At 37.3% G+C, this 24,527-nt stretch overlaps 1 protein-coding gene across 3 annotated transcripts in view; it reads right to left on the bottom strand.

The window, feature by feature from the left end:
- Positions 1 to 24,527, bottom strand: part of LOC137256253 (uncharacterized) — a 49,961-nt gene that overhangs the window by 2,795 nt on the left and 22,639 nt on the right. Inside the window, exons 1-8 of one of the 3 annotated variants that reach the window (XM_067793982.1) lie at positions 22,204 to 22,331; positions 12,319 to 12,674; positions 11,361 to 11,566; positions 8,248 to 8,711; positions 7,491 to 8,051; positions 5,132 to 5,743; positions 1,840 to 2,084; positions 644 to 748 (exon numbers count right to left, since the gene is read on the bottom strand). In XM_067793982.1, coding sequence (XP_067650083.1) covers positions 644 to 748; positions 1,840 to 2,084; positions 5,132 to 5,743; positions 7,491 to 8,051; positions 8,248 to 8,711; positions 11,361 to 11,566; positions 12,319 to 12,581 — 2,456 coding nt within the window. In that variant the 5' untranslated portion in view covers positions 12,582 to 12,674; positions 22,204 to 22,331. Of the gene's footprint in view, positions 1 to 643; positions 749 to 1,839; positions 2,085 to 5,131; positions 5,744 to 7,490; positions 8,052 to 8,247; positions 8,712 to 11,360; positions 11,567 to 12,318; positions 12,675 to 17,570; positions 17,636 to 22,203; positions 22,332 to 24,527 lie in introns of those variants that run through there. The other 2 variants (XM_067793983.1, XM_067793981.1) reach the window with 2 other exon arrangements.

Raw genomic sequence — 24,527 nt, 5'->3', positions numbered from 1 at the left:
TACAACAAATACTTAGTTCACTAAACACCATTCAAATGGTCAGTGAAAACCATGAATAGGTGAGTAAACACCATCAAGTGATCAGTAAACACAATCAAATGATCGATAATCACCATCAAATGATCAGTAAATACCATCAACTGATCAGTAAACACCATCAACTGATCAGTAAACACCATGAGTAAGTCAGGAAACACCATCAACTGATCAGTGACTACTATCAACTGGATAGTAAACACCATCAACTGCTACAATGCACAGATGATTGATGGCAGTGTTCCATTTCCACATACAAATATACTTTCTCTTTCTTTATTATACTTTGGCTTTTGACATCTTTAAGTACATCACTAGAGCAAGGAAATAAAATGAATATTTTACCATACGTTTGTGAAGTTTTAGTCATATCAACACTGAACTTAAATCAAAGAATACCTGAAAACCTCTAAAACTACATTTTAACATTCAGCTTTATTTCAAATACCCATAAAAATTTAACGCTTTCAAAAACGTGAATGTGGTGACAATTTTGGCAATAATCTCTAAACATTCTGCTCATTGTGTAAAATATGCAACTACTGCAGGACAAAAAGTGAAGTGTTTCTTAATGTGTCCTTCTTTGATGGATCTGCTTACAACTGACCTGTTGACTGCCAGGAGTTTGAGGGCGCGGGCTTCCAGATAGGGTGGGACATCACACAGAGACTGAACCTCGTCTGTGGCAGGGGCAAACAGCATCACACCCACCCTGAAACATGTTGACATGCCAATAGCAGGTGTGGTTTGTTTACACCCTGCATAAGCAAATTCACAGCAACCTTCATGACGTACTTGTTATTTGTAAATATACAGGAGAAAAACAGTCAGGGTTATATGTAAATTGGAAATCATTAATAGTAATATTTATTTATTGACACACCCATAAGATATCAATCATAAATATACCAATATCATTAACTTATTTTGTCCAGTACAGTGGAAGCTGTTATAACCGGCATCTGTCTAATCCAGCAAGTTCCCAACACCAGCACAAAATCTCAGTCCCATCATTGGCTTGTACATTTATCGCAAGCTCTATAATCCATCACATTGTCTAAAAAGGATTGTTTCTTCAGTCCCAGTGAGTGCTGGTTCAGACAGCTTCCACTGCATTGCATCTCATCTTATCTGAAGACACCCTTCCTCTCATCTCATCTGATATTGTTTGCATTCCATCTGATTGTGGCCTTCTAGACAGTATTTGGCATTTTTTGTCATTTTACTTAATAGTGGTCTTCCTAATATTGCTTGACATTTCATCTGACAATGGCCTTCTTGGCAGTATTTATCACTTTATCTGATAGTGGCCTTCTTGACAGTGTTTGTTATTTCTTTACATTATTTGTCATTTCATCTGATAGTGGCCTTCTTGACAGTGTTTGTTATTTCTTTACATTATTTGTCATTTCATCTGATAGTGGCCTTCTTGACAGTGTTTGTTATTTCTTTAAATTATTTGTCATTCCATCTGATAGTGGCCTTCTTCGCATTGTTTGTCATTTCTTCACATCATTTGTAATTTCATCCAATAGTGGCCATCTTGACATCATTTGTCATTTTATCTGATAATGACCTTCCCGACATTGTTTGTCATTTTATCTGATAGTGGCCTACCTGACATTTATTATCATTTTATCTGACGGTGACATTCTGGATATAGAATGTAATGGTGGCAAACCTACTGTTATTGCATCATATCTATTAATGGCCTTCCTGATATCTGAACTAACGCAAACTTAGGAATATGCATCTTGGAATATCTGATAAATCTGCATACAGAATCTCAATCCAAGTTCCTACCTGATCATGGCCCTCCTCGCTGTTGGTCTGTCTTGTGGGTTGTCCAGCACCAGTTGTTTGAGTACATCACACAGACCATGAGAAAACCCCACTGGCAAGTCAGGGATGGCAGAGTCAAAATAGTGGGGCTTGTTCACCGATGACTGAGGGAAATCGTCTCTATCCCCTAGAGGGCGCAGCAAGCTGTAGAACATCCGACTCACAGCAAAACCATCGGCTTTGGCATAAATTTCTTGCAGGGAGGTCTGCAAAAAACATACACAAGGTCATCGCTCAGAGAATTATAGCATATAATGATTGGTGAAACTAATTGTTTGTGTCTCAATTTGGGAAGACAGGCATTATTTTACTCCAGATTTGGGAAACTTTTGGAAGGGTAATAATTGTTACAATTCACATGTACTCTATATTTCCAATTCAATACTGTACCTCTAAAACTAAGCATTAAAAATAAGTAATAGCTTCAAAGCTAACATGCAAGCCAGGATCAGCTTAGTTTTAATTCAACCAGGGGTTCAAAACATTTTTTAAAAGCCTCTTGCCACAAGGAGAGTGACTTTAAGAAAGTAACTTGTCCTGACTAATTTTCCACTTACCTTGATTCTTATGACATAATCATGATGATGCAATTATGAAAGAATAAATCAACATGGTATTTGACATAAATGTTGGCTGGTATTTTCTTTGAAAAGTGATAAATAGCCAAGAAAAGTATTATCGCTGCAAAATTTAATACCTACATTTGGAGCAGACACGAAATGAAGTCCAAGTTTATCTGCAGTTAGACACCATAAGCAGAAATTATCTAGTATCCTACAGACAAGTAAATACCATTATCTGACTGCCCAAAATGAACACTGACTTGTCCCGGCCATCCGGCGATGGCATTTTTGAACCCCTGTTCAAGTTTTGTCAAAATGTATCAGCATTTGTCATAAAATAACCTATTTTAAGGAAAAGGTAAGGCTTTCAAGTTTCATAACATCAAAGTTCAAAGTCTGGACCTATCTTGAGTTTTCACTACATATTGAGGATGTACTGTGAAATTTATCAGCAAATTAATTTTTTTCCACACCAGTAGTTTTTTTGCCCTCACAGGCCAGGGACGAACTTACACTGATGCAGCCATTACAGTGAGGTAATGAGACTTGACCAGAATGAGTCATCACAAATATCTAGTACATGTAAGTGTAATATTCCTCCTCTTATATATACTGCTGACCCTCTTTCAGTCTCCAAATAACATTCTCGGTAATGCTAAACGTTCAGGCTTATATAAGGCCTTTAAGTAGGTCATGGCCCTTCGTGTTATCTCACGTCGTTTAGTTTAGTTTCTGGTGACAAAGAACATTTCAAACCTTTCTGAATGGTCTAATGGTTGTCAGTTGACAGTAAGGAACCAATAATCCTTGCACTTATAGCAAATATCTCATCAAACCATCCCCAAATTAGCCAACTATTACAACTGTCAACAACTGTGACAGCCAAGTATTTCTCTACACTTGGTCCTGTCAAGCAAAGTCATATTTGGCAGCCGCACAAATTATAACCAGAACTGGTTCTTTAATATACACTTGTCACCCTAAATCTGGTACCAACAGTTGCACCCCATGAGACTTATGGGCCCTTTTGAGTTTCTGATTAAAAAACCCCAACTATTTCACATTTAATGTTTGGCTATATTCATCCCAACTTGAGAAAACCCACAAAAAAATAATACTGAAACCAATATAAAGCTACTCTGTCTGTCTTGTTATAGACTCAGACAACTGCTCAGTCTTTAATGTCAAATAGCCCACTTCATCATAATCATGACCAACTTTATACTCTTAAAGTCCATTTGATTTAATTTGAGACCACTGAACTGCTCACTAAACAGAAAATCTACCATTTACATGATTATGAAATCGACAGACCAACTCTGATGATTTGTCTCATAATTTTAGACACCTAAATAAAAGAATTGTTGAACAAATGATCATTATTCTGTTTGCTATTTTTGACAAGGGGGACCACACCCAGGTAGTCAACAAGCATTGGTACTGAAGTTTCAATTTCACACTCACAGCTCGCACTCCTAGCTGTTCTAACAGCCAATGACTCCCCCTTCGTATAATATAACTGTTTGTTTAATAGCTTATATATTTGGTTGTCCTCAATCAATAAATCATCGATTTTATAGACTGCAAAACTTGTTTTTTGTTGCAAGTGATAGATTTTGTTTTAGTGAGCAATTCATCAATCTCAAATGAAATCAAATTGACCGTAATTGCCTTTGAGTATATTAAGAAGTTATTTTGTATCCAATATACACAGTCTTCAACTTTTCCTCTTTTATATATGAAGTATCCACTTCAAAATCTTGTATAAATATTACCAGTATTATTTACCTATTAGAGCCACCTTGCCTAATCCCCCCTTTAGTGGATGATTGTAAGTTAAGACATTATGACATTTACTTCAAATACTGCCTGTGTTTATTGATGCACTCAGTGTCATGACTGGCATCTCAACTTGAACAGATGGAAGCACAATAGAGTCTGTGAGTTATCTGTGATTAACAAGAAACTAAGGACAATGAGAGACCATTTAGGAAGTATATAAGATTTCTAAATGAAATATGCTGTATACAACAGTCTATAAAGCATAGAGAAGAGAACTGACTTCAGGTTCATTGGTTCAATACCACAGATTATGTATCTCGAATTAGGCAGGATGACATCCTCCATTGTAGATTATTGCACACTGTAAAGTTGGCTACTCACATGTCCATTATTGAGCTATACATTACAACTCACAAAGACACATACACGCTTACTGGTTGTCTAAAAAGAGATATATGCAAGAGCCAGCATACTCGTATTATCATATCAAATGCTATGCGTGAAATATAACAAATGATAAACAGGATTTTGAACCAGCATTCGAAATAATCTCCAGTCTGGAGGCCCTGCACTGGCAGTTTCAAATATGTGCAGGCCCTTGTTGCCTTCAATAAATTATCTGTATTTTTTTCAACTTAAGTATTTCCATATTTTATTCTCTCTCAGTGCGCAGGAACCATCCATGATCCTTCATGTTAGAATAACTTACTGTTTTAGTTTGCACTTAAGAATGTCAACACCAGTCTTTTACAAATAACAACACTTCTCTGCACAATAGGTTGATTATAAAACCTGCAGCCGGCAGCAGGCCCAGATGGCCAATTGACAAATTAAAGTATTGTGAACACTGATTTCAACCCATAGTTTTTTGTTCAAATTACCTAAATAGAGCGTCAAACATTGCTTACCAGATGAGGCAAGGACTCCGGGCCATTGTGATGGAAGCGTGTCAACTCGGGGGCCCATGCATTTGAGTTTCCTGCACAAGCTTGGGTCTTATTCACAAACATCTGCTTCTGGCCCTGAGGTGTATACAAGGATCGTGCGAATCCAAAATCAGCCAGCACTGGCCGCAAACACTTGTCCAGGAACACATTATCTCCCTTGATGTCTCTGTGCACAATATGGTTGCACTGTAGGAAGTCAATTACAGATAGCATCTGGTACAGGAGTAGGAGGAGGAAGACATTGGGCAAACCATAGCACGGTTCGGGACATATCGTCCGCTGGTTCACCATGAAAGACAAGAGGGTCTGGGGATAACTTTCTAAAACTAAGAACGAGGTACGTGTTGCCATTTCCAGAGGGACATCCAGGCTGGAGGGAACAAGAAGGTCTTGATATCTGCGGAAATGGTCGGTGGAGCCTTGATAGTAATGCATGACACTGACAATATTCCGATGTTTGGATAGGAACAGAGGTACATGGTACTCAGGTCCGAAGTTCCGGATTAAATACCCATCGAGACTGCAGCCCTGATCATGATTTGTGTAATCTAGATTTATAAGGTTTATCATCATCTGAAATAGAAGAATGGCAAAGAGGTCAACTTTGATGACACTGCATACATAAAGGATCTTGAGAGGAAGTATATTTACATTTGGGTGACCAATCAGACTTGATCCTTTACCACACTCATAGGTCGTCGATGCAGATGAACAATATGGTGAATTGATGCTGCGTCAACAGAAAGTGCTTATGTGCTTGACTACCCTACTGAATATTACTAACACCTGGAAACTAACATAAGAATCAGTTCAGTCTTCTGTGTTCAAGAAATGTCAGAGCAGTTTACTATGAAACAACAAAGAAGGAATGTCTGCGATGACATCACATGTACATGAAAGGGGCAAAACAATTACAACTGATGTTTAAACCACTCCCTCGCTGAGACATTCATTATGGTGTAGAAGTGAATCAAACCAGTTAGTAATAAATGGTCACCTTTATAACAGACGATATATTATGTTGGTCACGTTCCTACAGGACTATTTATACTGGTCACCTGCGTACTGGGCTGTATATACTGGTCACCTTCTTGCAGGACTATATATACTGGTCACCTGCGTACTGGGCTATATATACTGGTCACCTTCCTGCAGGACTATTTATACTGGTCACCTGTGTACTGGGCTGTATATACTGGTCACCTTCCTGCAGGACTATTTATACTGGTCACCTGCGTACTGGGCTGTATATACTGGTCACCTTCCTGCAGGACTAAATATACTGGTCACCTGCCTACAGGGCTATATATACTGGTCACCTTCTTGCAGGACTATATATACTGGTCACCTGCGTACAGGGCTATATATACTGGTCACCTTCCTGCAAGACTATATATACTGGTCACCTGCCTACAGGGCTGTATATACTGGTCACCTGCCTACAGGGCTATACATATACTGGTCACCTGCCTACAGGGCTATATATATACTGCTCCCCTTTCTACAGGGCTATATATATACTGCTCCCCTTTCTACAGGGATACATGAACTGGTCCCCTTCCTACATGTCGATATATACTGGTCACTTTCCTACAGGGCTATATATACTGGTCACCTTTCTACAGACCTATAATTCAATGGTCACTTTCCTACAGGGCTATATATACTGGTCACCTAGGGCTATATATACTGATCACCTAAGGCTATATATACTGGTCACCTTGGGCTACATACACTAGTATTCCTAAACTTTGTTCACATTAACCCTCATAAACCTTCTTGAACCCATCTAGGTTTTGTGGTTGATGTGAAACTCACTTGCACAAATCATACACTGATATTCAACCTTATCTTACAACTCGTTGCACTAGTTGATTTGCTTTGAAATTTTGTTTATGCCTAAGTGTATTTGGCTGACGGTTAGATAATTTTTTAACAATGTTTGTCTATTTTCAAAACTACTGTTAAAAAATTATGACTTTTGACTCAATTAAAGATTCTGGCTAAAGAACTAAAAGACTCAGGTCTAAAATTTAATACAATGTACCTTTGGGGTCTACAGAAATTAAAGCAAAATGTGTCCCATATGGCCATATATAGTCAATAATTCTTCAAATTCATTACCATATGGGTAAAATGTGAAAAAGCCCATTTCTGGTGTCCCTGCCATGATGTTGCTGGAATACTGCTAAAAGCATCGCAAAACTACACTCACTCACCCTCTCACTCTCTCACTCACTCACTCACTCACTCAATTACAATTTGTATACATCAAATCATTATGTACAACTAAGATTAATGCCAAAGTTGACAAACTTACTTTGAGAATGTACATGGAACCATTTCTCCTAATTTGAAAGACAAGCGAACACGAGCCATTTCGTACACCATCTTTGACATGGTTAAGTGGTCCGTCACCAACAATGTCATAGTCCAAACCTGGCACCCACTCCACACTGGAGTCCATCCTTGACACACTGGCAGGCTGCAACCACACTGCCTGCAGGTGCCCCCTGAGATTGTCTAGCACCAGCCTGCTATTGCACATATCACTGCTATGGTCTAGCGTTTTCATAAATGTCAGCAAATGTTTATGGGTGACATCTCTCTGTGGACAGCCTTCCTTGGAGCTCCTGCCATTCTCTGTCTTCAGGGAGGCAGACATGCTCCTGGCAATCAGTTTCTGCTGTTTCACAACCTCAAAGTTTTTTCTCCTTTCAATAGCCAACATTTCCTGCACACTGTGCAAGTCTCTTGACTTCTGTTCATATTGCTGTAGTAACTCCCTGTTCAACTTCTCTAGGTCTTTGACCTTGTTCTGCAAGAGAACATTGCTCTGCTCCGCCTTGAGAATCTGTTCACTGTACTTTACAACCTCCAGCTGAAATCAAATACAATAACTTATATTTGTCACACATGGGCAGACAATATAGTTTCTTCTTCTTCTTCAAGTCTTACTATTTTCAACAGCGATTACATTTTGACTGATACAACAAAAAAATTCAGAACTGGTTAATAGATTTTCAAATTGAAAAATGATTAATAGATTTTGAAGATCAAGCACCATCTTTCCTCACCTGTAAAGATTCAGCAAAGTTTTCAAGAATGCATCTGTCATCATGGTTGCTTTTACTTCCGGTGACTGCCATCTTGGGAGCAGCCCTTGGCGCTTCTGGGGTCTCATGGTAGTCATGGTAAGGTGTCTGGAGCAGATGGCTTCTATTAGGTTCCTTCTGTATTCTTCCATCATTGATAATCAATGGTTGTGTGTGGCTGGAGGCATCAGTGTTTTCTTGGGCTTCCACATACTTTCGGCCACTAATGCCAACTGATGGCGGCACCTGACAAATTGGCTTTAGAGTAGAATTGAGTAGTAAATTGTTTGAAAGCTTCGACGTTTCTGAAGCTGTACTTTCTCTAATGTTTGGGATGAAGGAAAGATCTTTGGTCTTTGGCCATGATGTTGGTGCTATAGAAAGTTGAAAGTCCACTAAGTCTGAGTTTGGGCCAGAGTTTGGCAGCGATCTAAATATCTGTTGACCTGTAACAAAGAATGCGTGATGTGGTTATTCAGGGGATACAGGAGGCTTGTATGAGATCGTTGGGATTCAACTCAAGATATCTCAAGCTAGCTTACCAACTTGAACTTCTTTGTTTATGAGGCCAAGGGTGATATTTGACCACAAGCTTCATGAATAATAATGTCAAATTATACAATAAAATTACAAAACAAAGAAATTTTAAATGTGGAAATGACCTCCAAGCCCAGTCTCTCAAGCACCAAACGGTTTAACCTCACTGTGCCTGCGCTCTGTATGTTGTTACGTGTAGGGATTTAAAGGCCACAGATCACTGCATTTCCAGTTACAAAGTTGGCAAGAGCCAGTGAACTGTTCTCACAGAGTCAACACTGTTTAATTAATGTCAACTTATGATGAACACTTTTAAAGAATGTCATTGATGAAACCCATATGTTTAGAAGTGAGTAGTATTGAATGGAAAATGCCTGTGTTGCAATGTATATAATTTGCCAGGTCACCCTAGCCATTGCAAAATGGCAAGTGAGCAATTGGACAGAACATTGCTCATACTGGTAACAGATTTAGAATTATCAAGAGCAAGAGAGAAGTATTGCTGCAGAAAGAACTGTCCAGCAACGATAAACAGATCCAACCACTTTGGAATCCTTATCCAGAATGAAATATAAACTTTGAAATGAGACCAAGCCTGTTCTAATAATCTACCAAGAAGAATTGACAGGCAAGTTGCATTTTACAAGTAATATGTTACTTGATTAGTGATACTTCCTCTAGTTTATGGACTCCTTCCATATAAGTGCCATATAATGTAGAGTTTGTCCAAATTGTTAAACAATTTCCAATAACATCCTCAGATGGCACCAATAACATCCTCAGATGGCACCAATGACATCCTCAGAGACTTTGAACAGGCTGCCCAAAATGCTGTTCAGAAAAATGTGTTCAGTTTCCAATGGAAAGGATGCATCTTCCACTACCGTCAAGCAATTTGGAGAAATGCTCAGAAATGTGGTCTCCAGACACTCTTCAACAATGATCCCAGACTCATCCGTCATGCTTCTGCCTTGACTCTCATCCATCCATTTGAAATAGATGACGTCTGGGTGAATGCCCTTCAGAATGTTGATCTTGAAGATACTAGGATTGTGAAATTCACTGAATACCTAACCAGAAAGTGGGTTGAAGTGGAAGTGCATGGTATTTGGAATCACTTTCATACAGTTGGAAGGTTGGCACTCGAAGCTAAACAAGTTAGGTACCAACCATCCAAGCATATAAAAGTCTGTGGATATGATCAAGATGGAGTAGTCCCATACGAAGACTGATCTCCAGATTCAGGCTGGTGGCAGACTGTCACCAAAGAGAAGCAAGTACGAGGGTTGGCTGAAAAATTCTCAGTCTGAGTGGTTTTTCCCCACCAGGTAGAGACAGGTGTTTGCCACCAATGAGGACAATCATTTAGTGAATCATAGGCACAAGAACTACAAACGTACTAATAGTTTTATCTCAACTACAGCTCTTTTGGTAAACCTACCCTCTGAAATCATCAGAAATGGACAAAACTGAATACAGGGCAGTCATCAAGTACTTGCAAAAGAAAGGGATGTCCCCAACACAGATACATGCTGACATGGTCTCCACTCTAGGGGATGATGCTCCTTCATTTTCCACAGTAAAGAAGTGGGTTGCAGAATTTAAGCGTGGCAGACAAAGCCTTGATGATGACCCACGCTCAGGAAGGGCTTCAACAGCAACCACTCCAGAAAACATCACGCGAGTGCTCGATATGTTGATGGATGATCGACCATTGACTACTCGACATATTGCTAGTGTAGTGGGCATCTCTCATGAGAGGGTTGAGCATAATTATTATCACCAACGAATTAGGAATGACGAAAGTTTCTGCAAGATCGGTGCCAAAGCTCTTTACAGCAGAACAGAAACGTGACAGATTCCAGACGTCCCTTGACAATTTGCGTCGTTTTGAAGCAGATCCCGATGATTTTGTGGCACGATTTGTAACCATGGATGAGACCTGGATACATCACTTTCAACCAGAAACAAAACTACAGTCAAAACAGTGGAAGCATCCTGATTCACCAGCTCCGAAAAAAGCTGTTCCTTCAGCTGGAAAGGTGATGGCATCAGTCTTTTGGGATTCCAGGGGTATTCTGCTAATTGATTATCTTGAAAAAGGTCAAACTATCAAGACATCCACCAAGACAATGCCCCTGTTCACATGTAAATGTGTATGTTATTATAGGCATCTTTAGGAGTAAATTATGTGAACAGAGTATTTCAGGAGTTGAAGTCTACTTTAATGCAACAGATTCTAGTTAATCCCCCTCTTGTTAACCTATCTACTAAACCTCTACCTCGAATAATAGGTGCAGGCACAGTAAGGTGGCCAACCAAACAATAATTCACAGTTAATTCCCTGTAACAGTGAGTGAGTTTACTTTTAGGCGGTTTTTAGCAATATTCAAGTAATGGCAGGGAACTTTGTTCCTGTGAGGGAAATCGTATCTTATGGAGAACACAGTGTTGCATACGTTTGAATTAATCCTAATACTATGGTCTGTAAAGCAGGGTTTCTGGGATAAACATCTGGGGTCTACATTAACCAGGAAGACGTATATGAAATAACTCACTGGCCATATACTGTTCAAGCTTGGCAGCAGCCAGACTATGACACTGACTCTCTGCCTCCTGCAGTGGGGTTTTACAAGATTCGTTGAGAACAAAGGGATCAGCTGCTGCAGCGATGAAGGCATCAATGATGTCCGCAAAACCTCTGTATGCCGCAAGATGAAGTGGCGTGTCCCCTCGGTTGTTTTGAAGATTCAGATTAGCTCCCCTGGTGGAGAAAATTGAAATTAATTAATTTGTGAGCATACATCACAGTACCATGCCTTTCTTTCAACAAAACCAAACACAGTAAATCAAATGTACTGTTGTTTGTAATCTCCACTGAAGATGTGCTGGGTTTCTTATCATCTTGCATATTTTATGGATACTGTGTTTTGTTTGTTATTTGTGTGGCTACTTCTATTTCACATTGTGTTTACATTTTCAATATTTCAATCTCAGCTAATATCTTAGACAGGTATGATTTTACACACTGTTGACTGACTTCCACCAATATCAGGGCTTCCAATACAAACTAGCAGCTTCATATTGCAATACTTTATTAGTCTCCTTCTCAGATGATCGAGTTTGTGAGTGTGGTCATTAGATTCTTGCATGGGAATAATAATTTCCCCTTGAAACAAGGCAGAAAATCCACTGAACCGATACAAGACTTGTGTGTTTTGATATCAATCCCTGATTTTTTCCAAGGTTACATCCTGTCACACCTTACTGTCTGATTGAGTTATTCTTTTTACATAATTTTAAACATTAATTCAACCATGTAACTGCAACAGGGACAAAGCATCTTCTTTACGAATTGTACCCATGTACGGAATTAATCAAGGGTCTTGATGAGCAAACACTATCATTACATGGCTTTAAGTGATTGCATACCATATATTGTGTTTAACAATAAAGTGTCATGAGACTTGATTACAAACCATCACACTGATGACCAATAGATATATTTCAACTGACCAGGTAACTAATATGTTGACACAGTTGAGATGACCTCTGTCTGCGGCAGCATGAAGGGCAGACGACCCCCACTTGACCTGTGCATCAATTCTACATCTAGACTTCAGCAGCGTTTCACAGATCTTCCAATAGCCCCGACAAGCCCCCCAGTAAAGTGCAGTAGCGTCGTCCTTGTCACGGATCTCAGTAGACAATCCCAAGGTCAGCAGTTTTTGCACATTTTCATGGTAACCATTTTTGGCCGCAGTGATAAGATCGGACATGATGACATCTTCGTTGTTTGTCTATGAGTGTAGATGAGAAGATGCCAAGGGATGGTGTTTAATGAGTTCTCACTTCCTTGTATTGTGCAGCCCCTACAACAATAGGAAGATGATTAGACAGGGAATCACAATACCAGACAAGTCAGCAGATATATAACAGAACAAGCACCAGGTCATTATTCAAGAAAGTCATCATATCGACCTTGATGACTTTAGTTTAAAGAGTGGAGGGAATATTGGCAGTCATAGCGCTAACGCACCTTGAAGATACAGGACAACTTCTGTGTTGAATGTTGATATCTTTGTTCATAGACTGCTTTGTTCAAAACAACTGAGTGAATATGGTTTTACGTTGTTATCAACATCACCGTAGGGGACACTAGGAATGGACTTCACACATTGCCCCCATGTGGGGAATAAAACCCGTGTCTTAAGTGGTGATGAGTGGAAGCATTAACCATTAAGCTACACCACCTCTCCCTTTTTCCATACAAAGTGTGAAAAGAAAACAACATCAGCATAAAAGAACTTCAACTGCCATCAGTCAGTCAAGATCAAAATGTTTTCCCCTCCAGTTCTTGGGACAATAAATTGAACTTTGAATCAACCCTTTTATCTTTTGTATAAATGCAGTTATTGTACCTGGTATCAATGGCCATCAACTCCATCCAAATACAATGTATAAATCCTTCTCTTGAATATATCTAGTTACAGAATACATGCAATACAAAGAACTGGTCATCCATAACACTCTTTGTCAGAATTAACATGAAGAGTCAGTTAAAAGGTGTAAGGAAAATCTGACACATGGTAAATGAGGATCATTTTCAGAACTATTACAGTTTTAAGTGAAGTATTTTCCTTCTCCACTAATGACCAGGGTTGTCATTGACTATCCAAAAAATAAAACAATCTGGAGTAGAAAACACTTACATGTGGATCAACCTGTTGTGAAAAGCACTAGATGATGTATTTCATTATTTCTTTAAGAATAATTTAGAAATAATCATTCTCAGTGTGTACATAAACTGTATAAACATAACTTTACGCATGTATATAAATGCTTCACCAACAGCACGATACATCTCTTGCTCCTACCATCTACATTGTCAAATTGCCCAAATCTATACTGAACAGCAAAAGAAACACAACTGTTTTTTGTCAAGTTTTTAAATAGAAGTGATAAAAATGAATACTTACTTTTATGAGATTTCATTTCTTCAAAATTTGATTTTTGCTTGCTGTTCAATATACATAGGACAAAGCATCTACTTTGAGACTTCTGTAAGTTCAATACATCAACATTCAATACAACACTGTCTAACTGTACATGATTACAAAACCATAATACCACATCGGGCCAGAAATATTAATGAATGTTGATGAATAATAATATTAAATGGCACCATTCCACGCACCAAATTATCAAAATCACTTCCAAAAACTTCCTTGTGAATCTTTTTTTAATGAGTTTTTCTCCTAAGACTGGAAATAAACCTTGAACCCTAAAGTAGCACAGTGTTGTTCTGAGGGTTCAGATTCTGTGACATACAAATCTCACTTACTCTTTTGGCCTCACCTGATTTGTCACTAAATAACAATTCAAATTACCAGTCATATTGACTCTACACATCAGCGTCAATTTGTCATCACATGATAAAATCCGTGATAAAACACCATTTTGTCTCCCCAATATATCCGTTTTGTGGACACCACTGAAATATTATAATCATAATCCATAAACATTCAGTCCGTGAAATCTATCCAGGGTGAGAGTTTCTTCACCGATGTCATGACTTTACATGTCTTTACAGTGAGATACACATACAGCAAACCGGATACACACAATCAGTGATGAAGACGTATGAGTTGTGGGAAAGCCCCGAGAAGTCATCGAAAAACATGGTTACACAGCCATTACTAAAGAGGGGGTTCCCCTAAACAAGCCATTCACTAACTCATATGACTACCTCTTATGTGTTTGCAACCAGGATGTTCACTCATAAAAGATGTATACAAACAGGATCAACCATGTGCAAAAACATGACCAAGACATATTTAACAGTTGAATTTAAAGTTGGAGGTATAATTTATCTGCAAGGGTGCATGTACACTTGTTCAACATTTTTCTGACAAGTTTGCCCAATTTTTTTTCAGACTGACCAGTTTTATTTCTTGTTTTAAGGATACACCGGTCATATTTTTTCAAGTATAAAAAATAATAACAGTATATTTTCCCCACTAAAACAATAAATGCCTAATGTTTCTATTGGTCAAAAATGTACACTTACAAGAAAAATGTTCTTAGGTTGTTTTTTTGCCCAATATACATTTCATAAAAAATGTTTAGAAGAAATATTACTTTCATTGGTGTTTTTATTTTAATTTTTTCGCTGCCTGCCCTTTTCCCTCACAAGGGACATCTACCATCATGTATCCAGATTTAGATTTTATTATTATTGTCATGTACTTACTTACAGACATTCATCCTAGCATAACTATATATATCACAGATACATCACGATACACATCACAGAACAACAGAGTGGCACACCAACATAGTAGAATGCTTATTGTACATGTCTCATGGCAGGCATATTATATTATATTATATTATATTATATTATATTATATTATATTATATTATATTATATTATATTATATTATATTATATTATATATTGTTACAGAAATCCAGTTGCTTTGATATCTGAAAAGGACAACAGTAAACAGTTAAGGTGACAGAAAAGGGAAACAAGTTCACACCTGAAGTTATGTGACATACCACCTAATCCATATCACATGGCAAATTTGAAAATTTTATTGGTCATAAAAGTTACCTATGTTGATAAGCACATAATGGTGTTTTGCAAGGTGTTCCCACTATGTTCCAGCTATAAACCTGTTACCATCAAATAGACATGGCATATATCTGTTTCATTTGATATCTGCACTATCAGCAGAGGCACTTCAATTCCAGGTTTGTCATGAACATGTGTCTGTGAATCCCTATCAAATATGAAATAACTACACAGTGATTGCAGAAAAAGTTAACAACATCCTTTCCTACAGATGGCATCTTCCCCAAACATATGACCGACATGTCAGTTGGTCACAAGAAAGAATAGGTGGGGAAGCCTACTGGATCAAATGTTTGGTCCTCACGCCAAAGTCCCAGGTTTGATTCCCCTTTTCTGGTGTCCCCAGCCATGATATTGCTGGAATATTGGTAAAAGCAGGGAACTGTGTTGTAATCTTTTTGGTAACTGATGCGTCAGATTTGGAATGATCAAGCAGCTTGTGACAAAGAGTCACATGATAATCTTTGAAACCTTCATAGGAAGAACTTGCTCTGTTGTACATCAAGCATGGCCGGAACAGTGCTCTGCTCAACATGAAATGAAAAACAACTCATGGGAAGTTTATTTCACTCTGAAACAAGATCTTTATATGAAACTATTTTTCTGTGATTTCTTATATTTCTAGTCCAGGTGGTTACATCTCTATAAGAGACCTAGTTCACATGACAATTATTGAACCATATCCAATTATTGACATGAATGTGCATTTAACATATGATACATACTCCAAGACTGACACTGGTGTTTCATAGCCTCTGTACAGGGTAGATACTTTGGCAAACTCAGACCATGAAACAATGGCATGGCACTATCACGAAGAATGTTTAGTTTGTATAATACATACAGCATGATAACAAGCACCTGCATACACACCTGTATGGATAACAACTGAATTGATCAAACTGCTGCAAAGTTTCACATACAAATACAGCAACACTGCCACAGAGTTGTGATGTGTCTACACTGACAGGTTCCCTCTGTGTTAACATTGGAGAATTCAACCTGTTTTGATCTAAATTCATTATTTTGAAGAAAAACATTAAACAGAGACTTACTGTACATTACAGTACATTTCCTCCATGAAAGATTGTCACCTAAACATTAAAAGTTCATCAAATCATCACTCTCAATAAAATAACTTGCTGAATATGATTTAATTTGCTGTGGCCTTTGTAAATATAAAACAGATTTCATCGTGTGTGACAGAGATCATATATATGTAAATATTAACATCACATCATGAACTAGCAGCTCAGGACATGTTTTATTGACTTTCTACATGGGTGGAGCTTATGTTGACTTATGTCCTTCATGGTGAGAAGATGTTTGAACAGACAGTGGGGAAGTTTAAAAATACATTGCATGGTCTCAACTTCAGGAATGATTTCAGAACTATGATTACAAACACTTGACATTACAACATCTTGCCATTTCTTCAAATCTTGTACAGTGAACATGAAATTACAAGATAAAACTAAATTTGAAAATATTTGACAGAATTTCAAAGGCTTAAAAAATGTTCAGAAAACATCTGCAGTACACTTTGAATCATCAACAATAATGAAGAACACCTCTGGTCACTTGAATATGAAAATCTATGACACTATGATAACAAAGGTAATTACAGTAACCATTAAAGTGCCAGCATGTTTGTCACATTAAATACAGGTAATGTGCTATTGACTTTCCAGGTTTATGGACTATTGTGTTATAAATACTATCAGCAGTGTGCCATGGGTACTATTATCTCCAGTGCTACAGTACCACCAGTAACAGCTGTCCTTATAATGCATATTTGAATCTCTCCATTTTTACATTTTACATCTGTGTACTCTTGAGAAAATTGTACAAATGTTGTCACACTACAAATATCTTTCAAAGAAATAGACAAAGGACATAATAGAAGCAATTTGGTCATAATTAAAGAAATATCAGTTGAACAAGCAGTAAAATTATCACAAATTTTCCATGGTGTAAGTTTCCAAGAACTGACAAATAGAACTGACAGACTATGGTACTGACAGACTGATGTGTATACTGTCACATATTCAGATAAAAAAAATGTGTCACTTCAGTTTTGAAAATGTATACTAGTGACAAAGAGTAAGAAGAATGGAAACACTTATTACCTGTAGAGTACACACACAAAGTACTTCTCCCAACACATCTACGCACTGGCATTCCACCAGTCTCGTTCAACCAGGAAGTAAAAGGCTAAATGCGTATTGAAAAGCCAGGATCTCGAAGCCTGATGAAACAAACCTGTGCCAGTGTCACCATGTACCTGATCAATATTGCACAGCAGGGCAGTTGTCTGTGCTGTAGAGGAATAAGTTGCATGCATGATGATGACAATCACACTACTGTCAGTAACTGCAATGTGATACTTTAAACAGTAAACATAAACCTCATAGTAAACTACAACATAAAGCACTCAGTAAACTACAACATAAAGCACTCAGTAAACTACATCTAGAACATGAAATGCTGAGTAAGCTACAACCATAACAAACACAAAGGAAACACTAATAATATAACTGACGTTATAAATAAATATACTCTGTTACATGCTAAAATATATCAGTATCTGGCTAACTGCCTCCCCTCCCTACGACAACTGCCCCCTGAAAACTGGCCCCTGACAATTGCCCCTTGGCCATCTGCTTCCACCATTTGTTGCTGAATTAAGTAACAATTTGTTGAGTTGTGCCTTTATAAATAAGTAACTGGCTATCTAGGTCATTGGCTTCTCGGTTAAGGTGACAATGCTAGTATATAAGCATTAAGGAAAAGTGTCCTGTCAGATGCCATGTTCACCATATGCATCTGTTCAACGGAAGAGTTACAAGGTGCTATGAATATCAAATATATGAAAAACTATTACTTTTAGTTTGTGTGTTTTTGTCATGATGTTAGATGTTTATATCAAAACATCATTATAATATGCCTCTGTTCGTTATAAATATAGTATATTGTATCTGTATGTCTCTTAACAAGCCAAATAACGACACTTGCACACAAAGAAAAACACACATCACAATGTATCAACTAAATATTTAAACCTTAGTTAATGTGTGAGGCAGACAATGTAACCAGTGCAAAATGAAACAGTTCAAGGGTTAGTATGAGGCCATCTTACCCTGTAATATGGGTAGTATGGAAGACCCAGACAGTTTGTTATTTTTGACACTTAAATCCAGCTCACTTGGGGAATTTATCTAGACATCAAGTTTGATAGAATATGCTGCTCCATACATATGATTGACAGCGGGACCTATATATGTACTGATATATATCCTAAACAAGGTGACCCGTGAAGGTTCGGGGTAGAATAGGCCTTCAGCAACCCATGCTTGCCATAAAAGGCGACTCAGCTTGTCGTAAGAGGCGACTAACGGGATCGAGTGGTCAGGCTCGCTGACTTGGTTGACACATGTCATCGGTTCCCACTTGCGCAGATCGATGCTCATGTTGTTTATCACTGGATTGTCTGGTCCAGACTCGATTATTTACAGACCGCCGCCATATAGCTGGAATATTGCTGAGTGCGGCGTAAAACTAAACTCACTCACTCACTCACCTAAACAAGGTATTACCTGAAGTAACAAGTCCCTTAAAACATAGGTTTTAAACCTACAAGAGTTATGTCCCTTCAAACTTCATTCCACAATGTTCGTTTGCAGCAACAATCATGGAGAAATGCTTTGCATCAAATACAATGAATGATATAGAATAAAAAAATAATGAGTTGTGTGCTTTTCATCTCAAGAACAACAGTACTATGATATTTACTAGAATTTTGACTCCCTAAAGTTCAAAGTGTAATAAATCAATTACACAGGTAAGTATGGGAAGGTACCGCACATTGAATCTGTATCTCCTGAGGCCAAAGGGCTGTATCATGCAATAAGACATGGAAAATGGCCATATAAATAATAATGTTGAATTGGTTTTGATAAACATTATGATGCAAACGTTTTATTTCAGATGTCTGCTGGTAGTCAATCAGTATTCCCAAAGTCATGGACTGTCTTCTGATTGTTCTAAAGAAAGAGTCACTATATGGCTGAAACATTGCTGAAGTGATGTTAAAGTTTAACTCACTCACTCTAATGAAAGATTCTACACAGATATGCAGCCATGAAGCCATGAATATATTTACAAACGTTTACAGACAAAAGTTCCATTACAGAGAAACAGTTAATGAGTTCCTCTATCATCACATATCGTCGCACCAAAGGTCACATTAAAGGTCAAGTGAAGCAGAACCAAAAATTCCAATTTAACAAAACTTTGATGTAATGCTCTTCTGTCCAATGAAGTCTAGTTGATACCAGAGGGCAGAATCATTGTAGTATATCTGTTTTTGAACTTGCAACAAAACACTGATCTGAATATAAACTACATTTGAATTTACAGTTTCGGACATGTTTGATATTCTCATACACATGGCAAGTGGGTTTGTCCAAATTTCCTGTTAACCCAGCAGAAAATGGGTAATCAGTGGGATAACTCATCTGACTAGCAGCATGGGTTATCTGGGGAAATAACATGGCGTACTTTGATTGTAAATACTATCATTATTACATGTATATTTCACTTCTCAACATTGTCAACAGCATCCAGGATCTAAGGGTCCATACTGTCCATTACAGTGTTATATCCTACCACAATGTTAGACTTCTCTCTATTGCTAAAATATGACTAAATATTTTCAAAGAGTGAAGATGTTTCAATTATTAAAAAATCTTCATTTAAGGGCATGAACATATCACTTTCATCATCCTTTATGTCTTCAATAGTAATAGTCTTCATAGTATTACTGATTAAGGCTTCTGAAAGATTGTTTTATGATTTGTTGACATCACCATTTTGGGTAATGAAGAAATCCTACCTCATAGTGTTAGCACACATTATATCCTAGTTTCATGTATCCTAGACAGACACCATAAACCCTAAAACAGTCATGACGAGGGAAAATATTACACCCTTATTCAATATATCTATGCAGAACACATGCCCTGGTTTAGAAACCCAGTCGCACGTACATGAACAACCTCAGGGGTTTTCTTCAATCTAACGCAAATTTTACCTTAATATTCTCCCACACATCTAATGAAGATTTATGGACATATGTAATAAACCAAATACAAACATCAAAGAGATTTTATCATTTTGCTCTTTTTCAGACCTGATATTAACTAACTGTCTACATGAAATATAGACATATTTCCTTAGCAGCATTTTCACTGTCAGTTGTCAGGTGGTTTGAAAAAGTGCCAACAGCTGTTACAGTTTTCTGACTGCAGCAATATGTTAGAATATAAATTCCATACCTTGCTATGGAGAATGTGTTTTGTAGTTTGGATCATTTTTCAGTTTTTGCATAAATATGTTTTAATTTTCAAAATTCATTGTAGGCCTGGCACATTTCATGAATATTTTACATATTTCTATCAAATATGTCAGGATTATTGTCACAGAATAATTAGGGGCAGGATTAAAAATGAGGGAATTTCAAAGAGAATGGTTCGGAAATGATCAACGGCATATTGAGGCCTACACCAGACAATTACTTTAAATCCTGTCTGCAAACAACCGCCAGCGCCTCCCTTGGAGCTCATTGTCCAAGCTGTGGCTGATTAAGTCAGTGACATACCAAGCTATATATGGCAGACTAAGACATAAAAAGCTTCAACAAGAATGATGTGAGTCTTTAATCCTAGTTCGTGCTCTGCCCATATTTATATACACTTAGGAATCTTGCTGCTTTGACGTCTACTGTCAGGGCAACAAGTGCTTCATCTAAACAACAATTCATCACAGGTTCAGGGGTCATCTCAAAACTTATATGGCACTAAATCACCTCATGCCTATTCTTTCTGATGACATATCCAGAATATATTGTATACTTTTACTGTCCAAAGTAATGTAATTAAAGCTTATCATAAATGCTACTCTGATATAGATTTCATCACCAGGTAAATATTTTACAAATTTACTGTCAGAGATAATTAGAGAAAATTACTGTATCGGTAATGAATTATATAATATTTCCCTTTCGCAAGCACAGAATCTCAAGGTTCAAATAATTCGTAATTTATCCCAAACCAAACACAAAACCTATGATATATATTTTCAACTGACCTATGGAAGATGGTTTCTAAGTTGTTCTAGAATTATCAGACAGAGCCACTCACTGGTCTGAAGCAGTTAGCATTGTTATGTCCCTTCATTTAGTCAGGATCTGGTCTGATTGAAACCTTAGTCTTTCTCCATGCATCAAGCTGACATATCTTGAAGAATACTTTGTGCCGTGAAAACTCATCTTACAAAAAACATTTTGAATAATTCACCTGGACATAAAAAGCTATTCACTAACAATAAGATTCTTTATATTAATATTAAAGTAAATTTTTAAAAAATATGCAGGAATATAAGTGTACATTTCATATTGCATAACTTAGAGAATGTTATACTTAAACTCATAACTATCGCTTGTAAAAGTTAAAAACATTCCAAGAAAGCTGTTTAAGTAAATATTCACGTATCGCATAATCAACTTATGAAAAACATTCACACTACAAAGTGTAATTAGTTAAAGGCATCATTTTAACAGAAGTTCACTTAATTAGAAGTATTTGGTTTTGAGACAGCAAGCCTGCATTTAAAACAAATAACACACATTCTATAAAAACAAGATTAGAAATGACATGTAACTATACTAGCCACTGCATGTTCTCTAGTTGAAGTTTTACTTACACTACACAGCATGTAAGGGTCATATGACTCCCAAACTTTATAACTTCCTGATCACTGTGACCGATTTCAATCGCACTGTGAGTTAGCCACTGTGAGTTAACCAGACTCAACCAATAATAGCCAGCTTCACACCAGGAAGCTCTGTGACCTAGTTAGCAGCCTACAGCTTATCACAGCGAGGCCATGTCATCAAAACAGGCAGTCAAGAAAAGAGAGGCTTACATTTCTCGCCACTAGCTGAAAGCTTTTATTAAAAGAACAGTATGTAACTAGATATTTAACCTATTTGTAAATACTATGACACATTCTACCATAGAATAACCTGTGAAAAACCAGTATGGAACACAATTTCTTTTCATTTGTACAGCCTTTAACTTCTCTGATACCAAACTGTTTATTTATGTAAGCATTTGTCATTTTCACCATGTTTTCAATATGCCTTGTTAGTAATAAATAATAGTTATAATTTACAAGTCTCCATATTGTTTAGCTTTATGGCATGGTCACTATGATCTGGACAAGAGGACGTAAACTTGTTTTAAAGTGACTGTTGAGTGAAGCTGCGTCTTGTGTAACATCAGCAATATTTCAGGCATATAGTGATTACACCAAGTCTGCATACATAAACATTGTAAGTGACAGGATGGTTTTCTATGTTTAAAAAAATGTATGAAATATTTCATGTGCATGTACCCTAATTATGCGATGCATATAGATAGTCATTCATAATGTTTCTAGCTAATGATATTTTTCAATTATCAATCTTTTTAGCTAGCCCTGCATTCCTTAAGAATGAATTACAAAATTCTAAAAGCCATTTTTGGTTAGATCAGATTAGACTCTGTTTATGAAATCTTTGAATAACAATATATTCCTTGGGCATAGGGAGCCAATGGCTCTCCAACCCAAAGTTCCTTGCAGTCAGTCTAGTACTGTCACATCATCACATCTTTCACGTTTCATTATGAATTCTTCAAATGATTCACTCAAAGTTTATCCAGATAACCATATGTTTTACTTTGACAATATCCCCACACATGAAAAATTATTTGCATTGGACTATTTATTCATCAATGCCAAAAAGAAAGCTACTGGTTGTATCTTTATAATTATTATAAACAATTTGTAAAGCCATGCTGAAAAGCTTCCATTAGACCTGTCTGCACTGAATTCAGACTAACCAAACACATACCCAGTCATACAGACTGCGTACAACAATAGTGTGGTTACCGAAGCACAGGTGTGACGCTGAATAAGGAAAGCAGGCGTGACCATGTTCACAGTTACCAGCTGCTGTTTTTCAGTTCTGCTCCAGAACAGGTGCCTGTCCCTTCAAATCAGAGGTATTTTACTGGTTGTAAACTAAATATTGAAGCCTGACCATGTGATTTGCTGTATTGCATTCATTGTATTGACCACTGGTTTCTTGGCCTGAAACCTGATGAATTATCTGTCCCAAGCCAATGAATTTAATGGCTCTGGCAAGGGCCTTTCAACAATAATTCACAAGGGGTAGATAACTTTAATTCTGAGCTACGATTATGCACTTCTTTATATAAGCCCCTGACTAATTCTGCTAAAAATGTAGAATAATGTGGTTTTCCTTATTTCAAATGAATCATGAACAATTTATTTTTTGGACACTACAGTGAAGCACTGTTGTCAAACTCTGATGACTCAATATCTCGATGGTCTGGATAGAACATCTGAGTCCCAGCAAAAACCTTCATAATTTATCATAATTTGAGCTCATAATTTGACTTTATATGGATGTCTTGATATATTGGATACCTTGATATAATTTCGTGGTCCAGGAAAGCAGAATTACCTTCTTTAACACGATATTTGCAAAGAAACTTGATATTTGCAAAGAAACGATATTTGTGAAGAATCTCAATATTCACCTACCTTTCGAGAGCAAGTGTCCCTCTGAACTGAGGTTGTTTACACGGTGCAGTATGATGTAAAGGGATACAGCAGTGTAAACAAATTAGGGCTTATTGCCATGAATGTGTCACTTGTTTGTTATTTAATCAGGATTAATTAAGAAGGAATTAATTTGGAAGTACTAACTGTTACTATTAAACACTGCTGAAAAATACTGAGGATTTGTTGGTTTCACGTTAATTTTCAACTCTCTGTGCTCATGCGCAGAACGTGTGAAAATATCTACTGACCAACTTCCTCATTGGTCCTATGCTTTACTGATAGTGGAAACACACTGTAAAGAAAATCAAAATCAAAACAAGAAGACAGTGTCATCAATATCCCCTGCATTACCTCCAATTTCAGTCGAAGTCAAACTTGTTGCCATGGAAATGCCA

The sequence above is a fragment of the Haliotis asinina genome, chromosome 11 (assembly GCF_037392515.1).
Source record: "Haliotis asinina isolate JCU_RB_2024 chromosome 11, JCU_Hal_asi_v2, whole genome shotgun sequence".
Taxonomy (NCBI): Eukaryota; Metazoa; Mollusca; class Gastropoda; order Lepetellida; family Haliotidae; genus Haliotis; species Haliotis asinina.
The sequence above is the reverse complement of the archived record's forward strand: the minus strand, read 5'-3'. Positions and strand labels throughout refer to the sequence as shown.